Here is a 20177-nt window from a genome sequence, read left to right as displayed (position 1 = left end):
AGCCCGAGTTGCAACTTTGAAGCACGGTTTATACAGCACAAGCCCCAGCAGCCTGAGTCTGTCGACCTGGGCTGGGAGGCTTGCTCCTGGGGGCTGTGTAAATGTACCCTAAACAAGTTAGAAGCACAAGTCCCAGGAGCATAAACTTCCATTACAATAGTATCTGAGTGCCTCACAATCTGTAATCTCATGATTTATAAACCAATCTCATGACTGTTGGGGGCCTGACTCATGGTTTTTGAACACTCCAGGGTTGCAATACTGTTGATTAATGTCCACAGGTCTTTTCAGAAGTGTTTTTTTTGGGGGGGGAAAGGGGCTACTGGATGGCTGCCACATTTTTAACTCCTAGCAAAGTGTTAATGATTTTTTAAAAGGAACAAATAAGCAGTGTTTGGCTGAAACTCTCAAACCTCAATAGCAAATAATAAAGAACATAATTCAGTGAAGAAACATGAACAGGATTTTGATTGAATGTAATGTTTTGGGAACATGGAAAATAGCATGTAAATCTTAGCTGTGATATTTTGGCTATTGTTCTGTATGGTTAGTTTTTGGGACCTTCAGTTTTCAGGCCATCATAGATTAATCACTGACTAATGAAATTCAAACTTCTTTTGACATTTGTTGCTATTGCAGGAAAGTAATCCCCAAGTGAACCAGGAAGTTCAGTGGAAATTACTATCTGTGAAGTTAACTTGTTTTTTGCTCAGGCGAGGTAGAATGTGAGCCCAGCAAAGTTCCCAAATGCAATTTCAAAACTGTGAAGCTGAAATTAAAGCAAAATGTGGTTGCTCCTACCTGCTACTTACTTTTTCAACCCACATACAGGCTTATATAGGCTTGAGGAACTGATCATGTGTGATCTGTGATGGAAATGGGAAGAAAACCGATCTCCAGCTACAACCAGCGCTGCCAATAAATATATTTTTTAAAGCAACACATCAAGTACATTTTCTGTCCTGGAAGCTGCACAAGAAATCCACTGGAAAACTTAGCTCTAAATTAGTACTAATCATGGTCCATCTTGCACAATGGTGGTAGAGTTTAGTGGATAAATAAAGACAAATCAAACCAAGGCCATGTCCAAAGTTATTTATTGTTCCAGCCAAAAGACGAAAACTTCCCCCAATGTGTAAACTGTTTTTTGTAACAGTAGTTTCACAAAGATGTTTATATTTTAAAAATGTGGCACTGTAAATTTTCTAAATACACGTTTGTCTTGTGCTTCCATAATAAGTGTGCTTTCATTTCATTGCCCGTGCAAGATACATTGAAACTGATTCAAGGGAGTTACAAAAGGATTCAAAGATAGTTCAGGAGCCAAACCAGTATTTTAGCCATTCCCAGCTGTTATAGTCTCTTATTATATGATAGAACAATTGTATAAGTAGCAGCCTGAGCATAGATAGTTAATTGTGGTTTACACATAAACGGAGAAATGAAGAAAGGGTAGAAACATTGGCTTGATTTCTGAGAGTTTGTTTTTAGTATGTTTTTTCTTATTGATAGTCCTATGAATTGTTTGCAGCTTTTAATTATTATTAATGAACTTCCATAAATCTTGGGTAGATTAAACTTGCTTCCAAATTTGCTAGCCAAATTCTATTATTATTTAGAAGCTGAGATATATGTTGAAATTTAAGCATGATTTATTTTGTAATTCAGTAAAACTTTAGATCTTTTAATAGCAGGGGACTCGTATTAGCGTCACCCTTACCTTATGCTGCCCATTAGTGGAAAAGTTCCAAATGTAAAAAGCACTTCTCAGAATTAGTAGACTGTGGGCCAAATTCTTCAGTCTTTAATTGAGTAAATAGAGGTTTTAATTACATTTGTCACTTCTGAATCTACTCTAAACTGTGGCTGTCATTTTTTGGAAAGATGGCATTTGTGACTCTGGTAGCTGGGAACTTCTAAACCAGGGCTTGAACTTGGTTGCCTAAAACTAGTTACCTAAATCTTTATTTGTCCATCTATTGAATTCAATGGAAATCCAGACTTGTGATGCCAAAATGAGATGTCACTCTCACAGCAGAGTGTGCAGATCTTCATAATATTGTCTTTATTGTGTGATTTGATCAGCAGTTAAATAGTTAATAATGTAAATATATTTTATACTGGGGTTCAGAGCTAACACCTCACTGAGATCATTGGTAACAGTCCATACCTTTCAGAGCTATTGTTTCAGGCTGTTTTCTGACCCAGACAGACATAGCTCTATTAGTGGATTTGCATTTTGAAGATTTTTGGGCACCTATACTTGAAATTGTTGGCCTTTGTTTTAATATTAAACATGCAAGTTTGTTCCGTGATTGTTATACTGGTCATCATCAATAGAATAGAAAAGCAATTTGGAAACTTTTTTAGCAAGATGGCTGTCAACAGTGTGTGTCACTGAAAGAGCAAGCAGGCTGAGAGAGCACAGTTGAACAGAGTTGCCAGGTGAACCCTCGACTGTATTTTTTCCTATGTTGAAGGAACTTTCCAGTGCTTCCAGGAAGAGTACTGATTCTGTGAAGCTACTGCATTGACAGGTGACATGCCTAGCAACACAATGAATTATTGACAGGAAGCCTCTGTTCAGCTGCGGTTTATAGAAGGTTCAACAATCTTTGGGAGCTGCACAAATAGGACTGGCTCTTGGAGACCGTGCCTGCTGATGGAGTCCTCTCGTATCGTTTGTACCTTTATCATGAAGGACAATAAAGCACTCTCTTGCCAGGCTGAGGTGGTGAAAAATGAGGTCTGAAGCTACAATATGTGTTTGTGGAGAGTGGAGATGTTCATCTGGAGAAGAAAGGGAAGAAAGTGGGTTTTTTTTTAAGGCACTCTTATTTCAGGACTACTTAGAATTGACGCTGACAATTGTTTATCCCAAGGAAATATTATCAGATCTTGTGAGAGGAGTAACAGTGGAATCTGAAATGCTGTGTTTCTCCACAGAACAAGTACAACATAGAAGACAGCAATGTAAGTCTCCCCACGCTTCTTATCCAGTGTGTCTCAGCCATGACCTGGAGGAACAATCACTCATGCTTTTTTAAATCTTGGCCTCTGTGTTACTGCTGACAAGTCTGTCAGCTGTGATGGTGTTTTTCTGATGTGAACGTTAGTCTATTAGGAACTGGACTCACTCACCAGCTCATTCCAAGTAGGCCACGAGGGCCTATGATAGTGACTTTCAATCACTACCAGCTGGGGTCAGATTAAAACTGGTGACTAGCGAAAGGCCTTGAATCTCACCATCAAACTCATGAGTAGAGCTGGCTGGAATGTTTTGATTTTAGTTAAGTTTTTGTTCTGAAGGGGTGTGTGTGCAAGGGTGAGAGAGAGACTGAGTCTCTCTAGCATGGTGGTTAGATCACTGCTGTGAGATTTGGGAGATCCAGGTTCCCCACATCAGACACAGAAACACTCAGGTTTTGATCTGAACATCTACTTTTAAACACAATTCTGTTTTCGTGCAAATGTTCAAAAAGTCTTGTTTAGCTGCATAATGGATTTGGTGTCCCCTGAACAGCTCTGCTTGTGAGCAATTCAGCTTCTATTACACATTAATTAATGTTAACTGTCATGAGAGTTAAAGTAATAGCTAACTAATCGATACCATAATGGCAAGGATGGGAGCAGATTAACCTGCATTGCTAAAGATGTCTAGCCCTGAGAGTTTTTACGGTATATTGACTGATTAATATGGTAATGTAATAGTGCTCATTAACAGTGCTAATTAACTGGAATAGTTAATAAAGCATCATGCTAAACTTTTTCTTTAAAAAATTAGAATTCCTTTGAAAAGTTCAATATTTTCATGGTTACACAATTATCCAGCAAATCAGACTGTTGACTGTATAAAAAAGAGTCCAAACACTATATATATATTTTTTTTTAAAAAAAGAAAATGCTTTGAGTGCTTTGGTGGGTCTGGGCCTATATGACTGTATATATACTTGAATTCAGTCTAATTCTTCCTATATTTGTCAGGGATCTTTTGTATCTAGTAAGAGCCACTTCACCTCTTAAGTAGAAATTTTGTTTTTTTATTATTTTTTAATCCGAAATTTTGTGTTGGTGAAATGAGCTGGGTTGACAACTCGGGAGACTGAAGTCTTTCATTTGCCCCCAGAAAAGGTACAGCACAAGCAACAGGAGTGCAGGTTCCCTGCCCTGTACCCTGATTCAGAGAGACCATCTCTAAGAGGGAGAGCGAAGCTCAACTTCCACATTCATTTGATCTCCTTCCTTAGAAGTTTTTAAGATCAGGCTTGACAAAGCTCTGGCTGGGATGATTTAATTGAGTATGGGCCCTGCTTTTGAGCAAGGGGTTGGACTAGATGACCTCCTGAGGTCCCTTCCAACCCTGATATTCTATAATTCTATGATTCTCTTTAGCGAGTGTGCAAAGAAGGGTGCATAGGCCTTACATCACCAAAGCACTTATGCATGTGGTTAACTTTAAGCATCTGAATACTCCCATGGGACTTAAAGCACATGGTTGAAGTTAACCACATGCTTAAGTGGTTTGCTGAATGGAGGTATTAATTCTGGTGGTGTTTCATTGATGTGGATGCCTCTCCTGAGACTACCACGTTCGGGATTTTAAAAAGTAAGAGCAAACAGAAGGGCCAAGATCCTTACTTTGGCACCCAACTAAGTGGCCTGATTTTTCAAAAGGGTTCAGTGCCCAGCAGTTCCCACTGAAATCAGTGGGAGTTTTTGGATCTTCAGTACTTCTGAAAATTAGGCAGGTGCCTAACTGTGGATTTAGGATCTTAACTTTTTGCTCTACTTCTGAAAATTTTCACATGAGCCTAAAATGTTGCTGGCAGAGGATACCAATTTTCATTATGGCCTGAGCCAAATTCATTCTAATGACTTAGAAGTAACACATTTGTTTTTCCCTGACCCAACCAATCCCTTCTGATTAAAAATTTCAAGTGAGATACTGGTGGTTTTTACTTTAACATAAGTTTACCTTGGAATCAAATTTGATTGTAGACATATTCTTAGAGAGATCACTTATCATTCAGCAGAACTATGTATAAGTATAAAATGTGAGTTTTGATAATGTATACTTTTTTCCCACCTAAGAGCTTTATGTACTGTACATGTCAAATGGATCAATCAGCACAGTATGCTATAATCCTTTCATTATGGGTGGTGCTTGGAAAATGACAATCCCAATCCCTGCATCACAAATCATTTAACATAGATCTGTCAGTGAGGACCTCAGGCCCTCATGTTTCAGCAGATCCCTGCTACGGCAGGAGGCAAGGGATGTGGAATTGAGGACACTTGCCTCAATACCATGCATCCTTGTTTTCCCAGGCCCTGTGGAAGTCCAGAGTGGTTCAGTTTCAACAGGCTGGAATGGATGGGATGGGACCAGTAGCTCCCCATCAGTTCCTCCCGTTCAATCTGCAAATGATGCCACCACAAATAACTTCAAACAGAGGCCACAGTCACTTGAGAGGCTTCCTTTTTATGGCTTGGGAATGCGGCTGAGGTGGATTTATGCCTTTCCTCCAGCAGATCCTACGAGAGCTGCAGGTTTGGGGCTGGAATCACTGGCATCTTCACTGGGAGGCAAAGGAAGGAGCTGGCAATTGTGCCCATCTGACAGAAGAATTCAAAGCAGATTACACAAAATGAAACTCTGAATTTTGACTCTGCTGTGTGGGTTATTCTCACATTAGGGGGGAATGGGCCAGAAATGAGATGTGCATTTGTCAATTTGCTTAAAATAGAAAACTAATTTCACACCCGTGAGATGAAATACATACTTTGTCGGGTTTTAGAACAGAGTTTGTCTTTTGCTATGATAAGTGTTACATCTACATGCCATCTGGGTTATCAACATACAGTAAATCTCTAAGAGAATCATCATAGAAGTGTAGGACTGGAAGGGACGTCGAGAGGTCATCTAGTCCAGTCCCCTGCACTCAAGGCAGGAATAAGTATTATCTAGACCATCCCTGACAGGTGTTTGTCTAACCTGCTCTTAAAAATCTCCAATGATGGAGATATCACAACCTCACTAGGCAATTTATTCCGGTGGTTAACCACCCTGACAGTTAGGAAGTTTTTCCTAATGTCCAACCTAAACCTCCCTTGCTGCAATTTAAGCCCATTGTTTCTTGTGCTATCTGCAGAAGTTAAGAACAGCAATTTTTCTCCCTCTACATACTTGAACACGGTTATCATGTCCCCTCTCAGTCTTCTCTTCTCCAGACTAAACAAACCCATATTTTTCAATCTTCCCTCATAGGTCATGTTTTCTAGACCTTTAATCATTTTTGTTGCTCTTCTCTGGACTTTCTCCAATTTGTCCACATCTTTCCTGAAATGTGGCTCCCAGAACTGGACACAATACTCCAGTTGAGGCCTAATCAGCGTGGAGTAGAGTGGAAGAATACTTCTCGTGTCTTGCTTACAATACATCTGCTAATGGTGAAGCAGGACTCAGTTACGCTATAGTCACCCATACAAGTGATTCTGAAAATCCAGTGGAGTTTGAAGTGGTGGGTGGGAGAGAGGGAAGATGGATATATTGTTAGTGTCTACATTTTTAATATTTAGTTTAAATTTTTGTTCAGGGGCATGAAACACAATCCTTTAAACTAAACGAGAGATCCTTAGGCTCTTGCATTAAGAAGAATTTAGTTCACAAAGTCCAAATCTGTCAAATAGTTCCCCCAACTGTCATTAATGTCATTCCCTTTCCTCACAGTCAATGGTGGATTAGCCACTGGGCCAATGGGGCCTGTGCCCGGGGCCCTGGCCAATTGGGGAGCCCCAGAAAAATGGGTGTCCCCACACCCTAACCTGCTCCGCCTGCCTGGTGCTCCAGCCAGGGAGTGGGATCGGAGCATGGGGGCTTTCCCTGCTCTGCCCACCCTGCACGGGGGGCAGGTGGGTGGGCAAAACGGGGCAAGCCCCTGTGCGCTGATGCCACTCCTCAGCTGGAATGCCAGGCAGAATGGGGAAAGCCCCTGACCCCACTCCCCAGCAGGAGTGCCAAGCGTGTGGAATGGGGCAAGCCCCTGTGCCCCGAACCATTTCCCTGGCAGGAGCACTGTGATAGGGGTGTGTGTGCAGGGGGGAATCCCAGGGGCCCCCCAAAACCCTAATCCGCCCCTGCTCATAGTGAGAGTCCAGCTGTATTTTCTTCTATTGTATATGATTTGCATCGTGTTATCAGAATGATGTCACATAGTATCAGAATTTCAGAAGACAAACCATCTTCAAAACTGCCGGAAAGCAAAGATGTATTGAGAAAAGAAAATGCTGAAATACATTTTTCCATTGTATCTTATTTAGAAATCCCCACTAGATACAAAATAAGGGTTGTTACATCTCAGCCTCTTGAATACAACAAGGCTATTTGGAGCAAGTCTGAATTAAGACTCTAAGATCTAGGGCCACCTCCTGCTCGTGCCTTTCCAGTGTTATTAAAAGAAAATGGTATATACTTTCTCCTAGTGGGAAACAGAAAGGGTGACTAAAATCATTGTCATGTGATCAGAAAGTCACTTCATACATATGGAAATTTCTTTTTAAAGTTATAAATAGGGTTTCCACTTTCAAATTTAAATGCCACTCAGCAAAAAATTTCAAAATAGATTTTGATGAAACGTACACCAAAAATACCCCAAATCGTAAATTTGTGCATTGTTGAAAATTGTTTGCAGATGGAATCTGTGATCCTAACAGACCTACCAGTCTCACTATGCCTTTGAACCTGCAAACTCTTACACCTGTGTGTAACTTTGCTCACACAAATTGATTTCAGAGGGATTGCTCATGTGCATAACGTTACTCACGTGTTTAAGTGTTTGCAGGATCAGGGCCTAGAAGTTCAACTCCCAGAGTGGCCAGCTTTGTTGTAATTTAAGGAATACCATTTTTATTCCTAAAATAATACACCAGAACTTGCCTTAAAATAAACATGGAGGGTCAGGTCCTCAGGTGGTATAAATTCATGTAGCTCCATTAAAGTCAGTACACCTATGCCAATTTACACCAGCTGATGATCTGACCCAGAAAATGTGGGTGCAGAAAAATGAACATGAACCAGAAACCCCTGCTATACAGAAAAAAGACTGAGAGTTGCACTATAGTCATCTGGAAGAGGTCTATACAAAGAAACTGCTCCAGTGTACCTAAGCTAGAGTACTCTCGTGTACTCTGGCTACCTAAGTAGGCAGAATCTAGCAGTATGAAAAGTTGCTGAAATATTGCATATATCTTTGAATATTGTCACTATCTCATCAATTTCACAATAGATTTTAAGAAAAAGATACCTTAGTGTATTAGTGAAATACAGAGAAATAGGAGCTTTGGATGGATTTTGGTTGCTTATGTAGCTAGCTACTCACATAAAAATGTCACATTATTTATGTTCCTTAAATTTGATTTGCCAACAATATTACTGGGCATTGGCATTTCCAAATATATTGTTTTAATAAGAGCATGAGTCAAAATTATCAGGTAAATGTATATACCATAGTAATGAAAAACACCACTCAGTACGGTCAGCTTTGAAAATCCATTGTTAATTAACAGCATTCAATTCTTAATTGTTTTTAACAGTTCAGTTGAAGTTGTTGACACAAAATACATTGTTAAACTGCTTAATCAATCATTGTAGAAAAATAGAGGTGTTTGATAGGGACATTATAGTACAAAGTTTCTGTGAAGCTTTCCAGTTGAAACCCTTGGAGACTTTTTGTTTTTAAGCTTACATTACAAAAATGAGAGTTTTTGTAAACTTTACATTTCATACCACATTAATAGCAAAGACAACCAGAGACAGAGAGAGACCTTATGCTTTAAGTGCCCTAGTCACAAAAATATAACTTACCCATGCACATGCCCTAATAGCATAAAGTCTATTTTTTTGTACTAAAGGGCACAAAAAGGTTTAAAAGCCGCTGTTTTATTGAACACGAGAAGCTCTTCTTAAACTGCAGCGATGGATTATAGACGGGCCCAGTAAATCACAAGAGCAAAAAGCAGATTAATCCTATGAGGAGTTCTCTGCTTTAAACTCATGTACTCTGCTCTAGGACTACAGGCTGACACACACAGACCAAGCCCCCTCCACCCCCGCAGGTGGTGCTTCATTACTTTTAGCAAGTATCTTTGCTACGGGGCTCTCCCTTAGAAGACTATCTCTGATGTGCGACTAGTGTTCTCCAATGAAATTTCAGAGTGACTCCTCCTTTAAAACACCTTAAGAGGCACACATACACCCTGCTCTACTGTGTGAATTCCTTGGCTCTCAAGAACAGCCTAAAAAACAGGGTGTGCTGTATAAACCATAGTACTGAGCAGGTTCTGACACCGTGTCAGTAAACAAAGGGTACCATTGTATTTTAAAAGAGTCTGTAGCAAAACCAGTTTTCGCCAAACTAAATGAAAATAAGCAGCAATCTGTAACTACCTGATGAAATCAGTCATCCTAGTGGAGGGGATGAAAATATATCTTTTGAACAATTGCTTAAATTGTGGAATTGTATGAGTAACTTCTTTGTGAAAACCTGTTCAGGAAAATTTTCAAAAATAAAGCAAACATGAGACTTAGCTGTTTTGATTGGTGTGATCCAGGTGTGCAAAACCTCTGCCTGGAGACCATCTTAGCTGTAGGGGCCAAATCAACTCTTAACGACTCAATGAAAATTAAGGATGGGCAATTGTGTTGCAGTAAATACAGTGTATAGATGTGAAATTAATGTGAAGGATATATCACAGTGCAAAATTTCCACCTGCCCACTAGGTTTCTCCTGAGGTTTTTTCCTTCTATTTGAATTTAAAAGCTTCTGTACAAAAAAACCCCTTTAAATTCTTTTCAGTGTATTTTTCCTTTCCAGACTAGGCAGGTACCAAAAGAAAATTAAGGCTGCAGTTTGTTTTTCTCCTGACTGAGGGAAATGGTACTCTTTATGGGCCAGAGCCAAAGCCCGTTGAAGTCTATGGGAGTCTTTTACTTGAATTAATACTATTTTATGCATACTGGGCCTGATGCAACAATCCTTACATTGAGTAATACCATACACTGTGAGTCACCTCACACTGAGTGCTTTTGAGAAGTTAGGTACTACTCTATGCGCAAGATCCTCAGCTGGTGTAAATCATGCAAATCATCATAGTTCTGTTGCATCAAATCAAAATTATTCAAATCAGCTGAGGATTTGGCCCAATATGAGTAAAGGTGGGAGGGTCTACTCATTTGAATAGAGATGTTAGGAGTGGGCTTTTATATGAGAAACCCTGACGAAAATTACCTAGGGCCAGAAAGCCTGTTGGGAATTTTCAGGACCAACAAAGTGCTAATGATGTTAATGAATGAATCTCATTGACGACAACTTTAGATGAAATTCAATTATGTCTTCCCAGACCAAGTAGTTAAAAGTGTTCCCTACTTACCTATGAATAACATTCAGAATTTTTAATGGCTTATGCTGTTTACATAGAAAACTACATAGTTTTAATCCAATGGTTTGGGGAAAAAAAGAATAGTTTCCTACGGTAGTGCACTTACAGGGTCCTAGCCCAACATGAACATGCTCTTTGTATTAGCAGCATACCGGAGATGCTTGTGTTTTCCAAGAGTCTGCCACAGTCTAATTCAGGCTGAACTGCCAAAAATAGCCAGGAATGGTTTACCCTGTAATATTACAAAAGATAGAATCATTTTTGTAAACAGTTTCACAGTATCTCAGTAATGTTTCAATTTCTCCACCCTGCCCTCCCCCAGACTTCTATGGCTTTTGAGAATCCGTAAAATGATTTGTTAGGGAGACAGTGAGGGCTTCTAACTAGCTGCCGGTCTGGTACACTGAAGAAAATGTTGGGCACGAAAAGGGCCAGATATATAGGGAAGAAACTAACATACTCCAAAGATTAAACCAGAAATGCCGATTCAATTTTTTGCATCCCAATATTTCTAGACTTATGTATCGAAACCTACATTAATTACACATCTCTGTACATTATTTAGAAGTTCTTTACTACAGTACTTTTGTACATGCTGGGTTTATTACGAAATTTAAAGAGCAAGTAATTACATAAGGCATATGTACAGTATCCTGTTGAGCTGCAGCTCTTTCTGCTCACCTCAGTCTTAAAGCTGCAATGCCCATTTTCATTGGAGGCATCACATCCTGTTTATGAAACTGTCTTCAAATATATAAAAATTAGAGCCAAGGCCCATAGCATTAACAAACATTAATCAGTCTTTTTCCTTTTATTACCCCAGATAATGAGTTTTTCCCCCTGCCCCCCCCCCCTTTTTTGGTTCCTTTTTAAACACACCTGTGGTGGTGAACTTGTATTTATCCAGAGGAAATATGCAATTATTGGAAGGGCAGTGATCAGAGATTTCATTGTATATAAGGGATATTGCAGCTTTAACTCACGTCTTTGCTTATTTTAGGAATCACTTGATTTGTTTGGGCAGGTAGACATGTCAAACCTTAAATATTTCTTTTCTTGTCATAATAATAAAAAAGGGAAGGATCAAAAAGAAAAGAGGTTGTGTGGTGAACCTCTGCTGGTTCAAACTTTGGATTCATTCTCTAAATTTGCCACGTCACCATTCCTTTCGGTTTGGTCTTCGTGGTTCTTTCCCCTCTCTTCAGTTTCCAGGTCAGTGTGCTGGTTTAATTTGCTGGACACAGACCAAGTCAGGGGCAGTTCTGCTCGGCTGGCCATCTCTGCCAGTTCTTTGGCACTGTAAGACGGTGTGTTGGTCTCGTATGTTTCATGAAAGCTGTTGTAGTCAACTTCATAAAATCCATCCTCCAGCGTGAGGACAGGTGTAAAACGATGACCCCACAGGATCTCACTGGTTACATAAGAACTTCGAGCTTGGCATGTCATTCCTGTAAAGAGAGAGAGAGAGAGAGAGAGAGAAAATTGTAATACGGACCGAGTGCCCCAAAATGATTCTTGTTGTTGTAGTTTTACATAGCCGAGTGGTTTGTATTTAGTACTGCATGATAGAAGTGATATGCCAGACAAGTCACAAGTTCACTGCCCCTTGACAATTAAAACTAAGCAAAAATTCGCCATGTGTCATTTGACAAACTTTACCTTTATTTTTTGTGGGTATGGTCCACAAAATTCTCACATTTATTTGTTTAGTTGGAAGTAGTCTTGAATTTCATCAGCAAATAATTCTCAGGCTGCAGATGAGTCACAGTCAAATTGCTGAGACTAGTAATCATGTTTATTCTGTTCCCTGATGGAGGACTTGTGTAATTAACTCTGCCTAGATTAGCTGAAGAACTAATACAAAAACCTTTACTCCAGTTGAGCTGTCCACTGAGAGTCTGACACAGGGACCAACTTTGTCTTGCCCAAAGGTTTGGGACACCCTTAAAGTTAAGTCACTCTGAACCTCAAACTGACAGTCTACTCCGAAATTTTAGCAAATCTCTCAAGCGTATGTTGTGAAAATTTGTGGCATTGGATGGAAAGGATTGGGATAAACTTCTGCCTTAACTTTTCTTCACAATACGGCTTCCACTGGGACTTTTGCCCTTTGGAATGCTCGAAGGGGCATCAACCCTAAGGAATCCTATGGATGTTGTTAAGGAAGCTTGGGGAAAGCAGCCAAACCAAGTTCATACTATAGTTCTGCATGTCCTCTAGATGAGGAAACGTCCGTCCACAGTGTAGAGATTTTCTCAGGAGAACCTACCTCAAACCAAACTGACCAGAGGAAGGCATTGTAATAAAGGATTATGGGAAAGGGACATACTGGTTGTGGTAAGGGACAGGAAAAAGTGTAAGGAATGGGGGATTGAAGGTTATAAAAACATTTTCCCAAAAAAGTGGGATTATGAGGCCAGGATATAGCAGTTTCCCTTAAATTATTTCCACATTGCACAATTTTTGAATAACAGTGGTCACACAACTAATATAATATGGCAAGAAAACATAATGAATAGCAAGATCATGTAACTGAAGAATGAAAAGTGAAACTATATAGGAGATAATCATAGGCAATAAAAAAAAGAATGTTGAGTTTGGAGATAATAAAACGCAATCTTTAGGATCTCACATTGCACCTCTGCAGCTGCTCCTGCCAGTCAAGTCACTCAGGGAGTTTCAGGACGTACATAAGCTCGTGGCTGGGTATTATTCTTTCCAGGGATGTCCACATTGCCTTAGACAAAATAATGTTGCCCCTACCCCCTTTGAGCCTTCTCTCCAAGCTCAAGCAGAATCATTGTGGAGCTCTGAAAACATTGAGTTGACCTCTGTACTATAACATTACTTTTTATTTTGCTGATCTTGTTTGCCAGTAAAAAGACGTTTACTGACCCTTGCCACACGGTGGTACTTCTGCAGCATTCCCTGTATTTAGAATTGCAAGTAGCTGCAGCATTTCTGCTGCTGCAGGGGGGGTAACTGTGGGTAACTGTTTGCATGATGACTGCTGTACCTCTGTTACCCTTCTCTTTTTTCCCAGCTAGGAGTAGCACCAGAGGTGCTGAAATATCACACGAGAGGTTGGTTTCACGGTTTGCTACCCAACAACAAGAAGAGGGACCCTAGAAGTCTTACAAGATATCCTGTTCTAGGGAGATTTCTTCTGCAATTTCAGTCTAAAGCGGGTCATCTACTTTTTGATAATTTTGCATCAAACCATTTGACTGCTCATTTGAACTGAACCTCCAGATATTTGGAGAGTCCCCATCATTCATCCGTTCACACTTCATGAAGACTTCTCAGTGAAACGAAAGGCAAAGTGTGGAGATGTGTCATCTTCAATTTTTCTGTTACCCAGTGAGTGAAACACAAACCTCCCCTGTTCAGCCAAGTGAGGGAAAGAAAGAAAGAAAGAAAGAAAGATTTGGGTTTTGTTTTGGTCATGGGGTGGGATGAAAATGAGGTTGCTTCATCCAGGTTGCCTGGGACCTTCATAGGGAGTGAAGATCTGAAAACCAGAGACAGGATCAATGAGCAGGGAAACTGATAAACTGATATTCTTTAGGGTTTATCTGCTACTTTTCACTTCTGTTCCTGCAATTTGAAACTCGATCTCTTGAGTTTCTGGACTATGTTTCTAGTCCTCCAGGAATATGAACCATGGGAGATTCTTAGTTAAGTTTTAAAGGCGGGGGAAAAATTAATCCACAAAAGTGTCTGCAAACACTTACAAGAAACTGCTTAAAAGAAAGCGGCCATTATGGAAAAAAATGGAGTAGTTATACATGCAGATGCCCCCTTTCAATATGCAAATCTGAGGTTTTTTTCGAGCAACCACATGCATTTTTGTGGTCTACGCAACTTTGAATACGTGGCCCTGTAGTAGGGTGACCAAATTTTCCAAAGGGAAAATGGGACACCGCACGGGGCTGGCCCGAGACACTTGCCCAAGCCCAGCCTCCCGCCTCCCACAAGGCTGTTGCTGGTTGCTCCAGCCCTGCCCCCCCTCCCTGTGCTGGGCTGGCATCACTACTCCCCCACCCATGTTTCTCAGCACTGCACCCCCACTTTTTTGACAACTGGTAAGAGCAAACGGGACAAATGCCCACTTTTGCAAAAAAAAAAAAAAAAAGTCAGGGTGGCCAGGACAGGGCTTAAAAAAGGGACAGTCTCAGCCAAAATGGGACATATAACCACCCTCCCCTGTAGCATTTCATGTATCTAAACTGATCTCTATTGGTAGTTGTGAGTTTAAACTATGATATTTGACTGTTTACTGACATTTGTTTCAAATCATGAGATAGCAAGTGAGGCAGCCAGATTATGCCACTACTCCTTCTGCTTCACAACATTACCATCTTGGGCCCTGATCCTGCAGTGAGCTCTGCAGAGGCAGATCCCCAATGCCTACATAGAGCCTCATTGATTTCCATTAGGCTCTGAATGGGTGAAGCCTTGGTTTTTACACTGATAGCAACACAAGTTTCAGCTGGAAATGATGCTCTGCACTTTCCGACCCTAAACTGCTTTCAGTGTATGTTGCTACCAGGGTCTGCCCCAATGACAGCTGTGCTTTTCAGTGGTGGGCAATTCCTGTATGTGGTTTGCAAAATGTTTAAGAGCTCTTTGGTGTGAAGGGTGCAATATAAATGAAAGTTATGTCTAGGAAAATGTATGGAGACTAGCAGATTCTTTTTATTCGAGATAGGATACAGAAACAAGAAGGGGAAAGCATGTGCACTTGGCTTCATCAGCCACGCAGATCAGATGAATCTGTGATGAGTAATTTTGTTGTTCTGTTTACACATTGTGGAGTGACCGCCGAATTGTAAAGATAACCAAGAACTAATATAATAAGGAAATGAAATAAAACGAACAAACACAATTGCATAAGTGAAGAACCAAAAATTGCAGCTATCTACAGAAAACATTAATGGGAAAATGTAGAGTTGAATTATTAAAGTTTTCTGCTCATAAAAGCCTGTGGAACAAAAGTGGACTTGATTGCAGGATGGCCATATGAGGAGAGTTATTCCTGCTTTCCTTGGGGTATACAGCATATTTAACTGATCTGGTCCATGATAATTTTCCAGGTGTCATCTTCTGTCTGAGACCATTGCTTAGTGAGCCACATTATCGTTCTCAGACTTCCTCTTGAATGCACCCTCTTTCCCATGTTTTCATCTTAGGGCAAGTCTACACTACAGTGCTACATTAGTGCAAGTGCAGTGGTGCAGCTGTGCCCCTGTAGCGTGTCTGGTGAAGATGCGCTGTGCTGACAGGAGAGAGCTCTTCCATTGGAATGATTACTCCACCTCGGCGAGAAGTGCCGGTGTGGACAGCGTGAAACTTGCATTTTGTGTGTGTGTGTGTGTGTGTGTGTGCGTGTGCATTTTCACACCTCTGAGCAACGTAAGTTAGATCAACTTAAGCGGTAGCGTAGACCTGCCCGTAGTTGGCCCGATGTGTCCACTCACATTAGGTGTCTATGGATATGGGTTAAAAGCATAGCAATCTTCTCATGTACAGCAAATGTCATTCTGGGATCTTTTAGCAGGAGTGTTGTAAGCAAGACACGAGAAGTAATTTTTCTACTCTACTCCTCTCTGATTAGGCCTCAGCTGGAGTATTATGTTCAGTTCTGGGTGCCACATTTCAGGAAAGATGTGGACAAATGGGAGAAAGTCCAGGGGAGAGCAACAAAAATAATTAAAGGTCTAGAAAACATGCTCTATGAGGGAAGATTGTAAAAATTGAGTTTGTTTAGTCTGGAGAAGAGAAGAGTGAGGGGGGACATGATAACAGTTTTCAAGTACATAAAAAGTTGTTACAATGGGGGAGGTGAAAAATTGTTCTCCTTAACCTCTGAGAATAGGAGAAGAAGCAATAGGCTTAAATTACAGCAAGGGAGGTTTAGGTTGAACATTCGGAAAAACTTCCTAACTATCAGGGTAGTTAAGCACTAGAACAAATTGCCTAGGGAGGTTGTAGAATGTTTGTCATTGGAGGTTTTTACTAACAGGTTAGGCAAACACCTGTCAGGGATGGTCTAGTTATTATGTAGTCCTGCCTTGAGTGCAGGGGACTGGACTAGATGACCTCTTGAGGTCCCTTCCAGTTCTACACATCTATGATTCTGTGATTCAAGCAGTTGCAACTGGATCTGAAGAACTGAGGGGAAGAAAAACCTCCATCAGGAGTTAGAGACCATCTGTGTATTCTTGGTAGGAACTGGAACATAGGCAGTCTGGCCTAATGGGCAGAGAAGGTGTCAGGTCTAGTGGGCAGAGCAGGCATACAGGTTGGGGAACGGAAGAGTGGGTCAGAGCCAGAGTCAACTGCCAAATACCGGAATCAAGGGGTTAAGTCAGACTCAGGGCCAGGAATCGATGCTGAGGACTGAAGTCAGGATTAAATATGAATGCCAGAGCCCAGGGTTGAGCCAGAATCAGAAGTCAGAGCTGGTGTCCGATACCAAGTGCCAGGGTGAAGGGTTGAGCCAGAGATTCGGAGTCAGGATTGGTAGCTGATGGTCAGGAGCAAGGCAAAAGAGCAGGAACCGGAGAGAGGCAAGGAGTTGGCATGGAGAAGGAGCAAGGTAGGAGCTAGGAGTGAGGAGCAGGAATCTGGAACAGGGCTGGATCAGGATTGTAGGAGGCAGCCAAGAGTATGGTCTGATGTGGCAGCGGCAGCAGCAGGAAGTCTGTGCATTGCTCAGACAGCCCACCTGGGTCATTTCTAGGCTTAAGTAGTAGGTGTGAGCCAATCAGCTAACTGCAGGCCTTGGGTGCTCCAACAGAACTTCATGTGGGGCCTGACTTTTCGGGTTTAGCGAGATGCTGCTTCACCTATCTCCCCTGGCGGTGACGAGGGTGCATGAGAAATTCAGGTCCCCCACAGTCCCTGGCTCTAGACCTGTACCCTCAATCCATACAGTTCTTCCCCGTCTCTAGTTCTCTGTCCACATCCGGATTTTTCTGCTTCTCCTTCTCTCTTGGGTGAGATGACCATTTTCTATAAGGGGAGGGAATTTTCTTCTATAGGGAAGCAACGAAGGGAAAATAGTTGTGATGTTTGGAGGATTTTTGCATTTTGTCCATCATAAGGATGGGGGTGGAGCTGTTGTGGAACCTGCAGCTGATGTAGTCATTCTCCTCTGCTTGTACCATTATTTTCCCTTCGCTTCGTAGTGCTGTCGTCTCGGCCATCCAGTGATATGTCTGGAATAATATGGAGGCCCACGTCCTCCATCAAATGTGGCCATTTGAGGGCAAATTTTCAAAGGGTAAAGGCCTATTTGTACTCGGCCAAAAATGCAAGGCAACATGTATGAATGCAATTTTGCACACAGACCTCTTCTTGAAGGAAGTGTCCCAGAACAGCAACGAGGAAACGCTTGCCATGTCAGCTACAGACACGCTCACTTTTGTTATCTGCTCATTGCAATTTATGAAACACATGCAACTATTGCTGTCTTGGACAGGTCACTTCACCTCTCTGGGCCTAAAATGGAGAGAATCCTGATCCGCCCCACAGGGGTACAGAGACTTTTAATTAATGTTTGTAATGCTCTATAGTAGTCCCATTTATTTTAGAGGCACAGCACCATGAACAAAGGCTCCTTTGCTCTGAAGAGCCGTGGCTGGCTCAGTGGAGCATACGTGGCATAGGGACAGCGCTCTTCCCTGAATCCCTCCTGCACTTGCCATGTTAAGAACCCAGGAAATTACATACCTCTCAAAAGAGTTTTTGTTAATAAAGTTGGTTAAAATCCCTCACTACACAGACTCTTAGAATCAGGGAATGGCAGACCTTTGAACTGTACCTTAATGCCCCCATAGCACTGTCCTATAGCCTTTGATAAACTCCACATCTTCAAAGGGAACATGCTGCTGCTTCAGACCGATAAAGAAACACACTATTCACTACATGTTAATCGTCCTCACAGTATACCACAAAATTTTAATTGCAGCCTCATACTTTTGTCAGAAACACACAACACATGACACACTTTGTCAACACAGAATATCTGATGATGTTGCTGAGACTGTGTTGTGTTATCCTGTTAGGGAGATTAATGTCATCACTCCTTGGTAATTTGCTTTCCTTTTTGTACTGTGCTCATTTGCTCCTTCAGCATCTCATTTGCGTTCTTCATTGAAATTTGCCCAATGGAAAACCCCTGTATGCTCTGTGACAGACCCAGACCAGTTGGGTGCAGGAGTCTGGTTGAAGGAAAATATACTGGACACTGGACGAATAGTTTTCTGTTCCCTGAGTGACCAGGGCAGGGGCTGCCCCAGAGCAGTCAAGAAGGTGCTAGAAGCAATTAAGTCAGGCAGACTCCATAAGACATCTGGAACCAATTAAGAACTGATTAAAAGCAATTAAGGGAAACAGGCAAGTCAGATCACCTGAAGCCCATTTAGAACCGCCTGGGAGTAGTTTAAAAAGAAGCTCCTTCAGAGAGGCTGGCTGGTAGGAGCTGGGAGTAAGAAGGTGTGGTGTGGGAAGATTGGGAGACAGAAGGTGCGCAGTGAAAGAGCTGGGAGGACAAGCATGGTCAGGTAACAAGGAGGGTGCTAGGAGGCTCTGTTTGGGGAAGTAGCCCAGGGAAGAGCTATAGCTGCGGTAGTATAGGAAAACTACCTGTTGCCAGTGCTATTAGGGTCCTTGGGCTGGAACCCAGTGAAGAGGGCAGGATCGGGTTCCCCCCAACCCACCGCACACCTCTACAAAAACGCTCCCTGAGTAGGAAGACAGAGACTAACGAGGGCTCTTACACCAAACCCATTGACTGGCCAGTGATGAAGGTGGCTCAGTAAGCTGTAACCCTTGCCTCTAGGAGGGGACAGAGGCTACAATGAGGGTCACAGCAAACCTCTGAGGCAAACCCGAACTGCCTAGAAGTGCAGGACCCTCCTAGGCAAAGCCAGAGCTCTGCCACAGCTCATACAAAGTAAGTAATATTTCCTCTAAAATACACTGAAGAAATACTATTGCATTTCAAGTACTCTCCATTTCCCCCTGCTCTTTCATTATGGTCATTCTTAATGCAAGTAGAAAAGGAGTGCTTGTGGCACCTTAGAGACTAACAAATTTATTTGAGCATAAGCTTTTGTGAGCTAAATAAATTGGTTAGTCTCTAAGGTGCCACAAGTACTCCTTTTCTTTTTGTGGATACAGGCTAACACGGCTGCTACTCTGAAATCTGTCTTAATGCAAGTGCCATCTTTTGCCACAGACACCAGGATCTGAACTAGCTAAAAGGAATGTGACATTCACAGAAGCATGACATTCATCAGCAAACTAGCAATCACAATACAGAAGAGCTGGTGTAAGCTGTTAGGAAATTATTTTGAAAAGTTGTCTGAGACAGGCTGCTGTGATAATATAATCTACATCTTTGTGGGCCATATGCTACTCTTGATTCGCAAACACTAAGGGGATTTATGCATGTGGATTGAGGGCTTAGAAAGCACTCCCAGTTGTCATTCCAGTTAATGGCGAGTTCTCTGTGCACTCAAATATAAAGGCAGATCGCCGAACTATAATAGTTCGGCAATGTGCTACCTCCCAAACCAAGCCAAGTGAAAACGTTTTTATAAAGCTTTTCAATAAACACCAGTCTTATTATCAAATGAGACATGAGTTTGTGCCCAGTAGGAAGTAACTTGTACATACTTAAACATGATAGACATATGGTTAGCACTTTAGGGTTTTATTATTTGTAACAT

At 41.5% G+C, this 20177-nt stretch overlaps 1 protein-coding gene across 9 annotated transcripts in view; it reads right to left on the bottom strand.

Moving 5' to 3' along the window:
- Positions 1-1086: 1086 nt before the first annotated feature.
- Positions 1087-20177, bottom strand: part of KCNJ6 (potassium inwardly rectifying channel subfamily J member 6) — a 237209-nt gene continuing 218118 nt past the window's right edge. For 5 of the 9 annotated variants that reach the window (XR_012160916.2, XR_012160925.2, XR_012160929.1 and 2 more), the window contains 2 exons: positions 11317-11885; positions 8543-10669 (listed from right to left, as the gene is read on the bottom strand). Coding sequence is in view for 1 of the 9 variants with exons in the window: in XM_073360849.2 (XP_073216950.1) it covers positions 11560-11885 (326 nt within the window). In the remaining 8 variants the exon portion in view is untranslated. Of the gene's footprint in view, positions 2791-8542; positions 10670-11303; positions 11886-20177 lie in introns of those variants that run through there. The other 4 variants (XR_012160918.2, XR_012160919.2, XR_012160920.2 and 1 more) reach the window with 4 other exon arrangements.

The sequence above is a fragment of the Lepidochelys kempii genome, chromosome 1 (genome assembly GCF_965140285.1).
Source record: "Lepidochelys kempii isolate rLepKem1 chromosome 1, rLepKem1.hap1, whole genome shotgun sequence".
Taxonomy (NCBI): Eukaryota; Metazoa; Chordata; order Testudines; family Cheloniidae; genus Lepidochelys; species Lepidochelys kempii.
The sequence above is the reverse complement of the archived record's forward strand: the minus strand, read 5'-3'. Positions and strand labels throughout refer to the sequence as shown.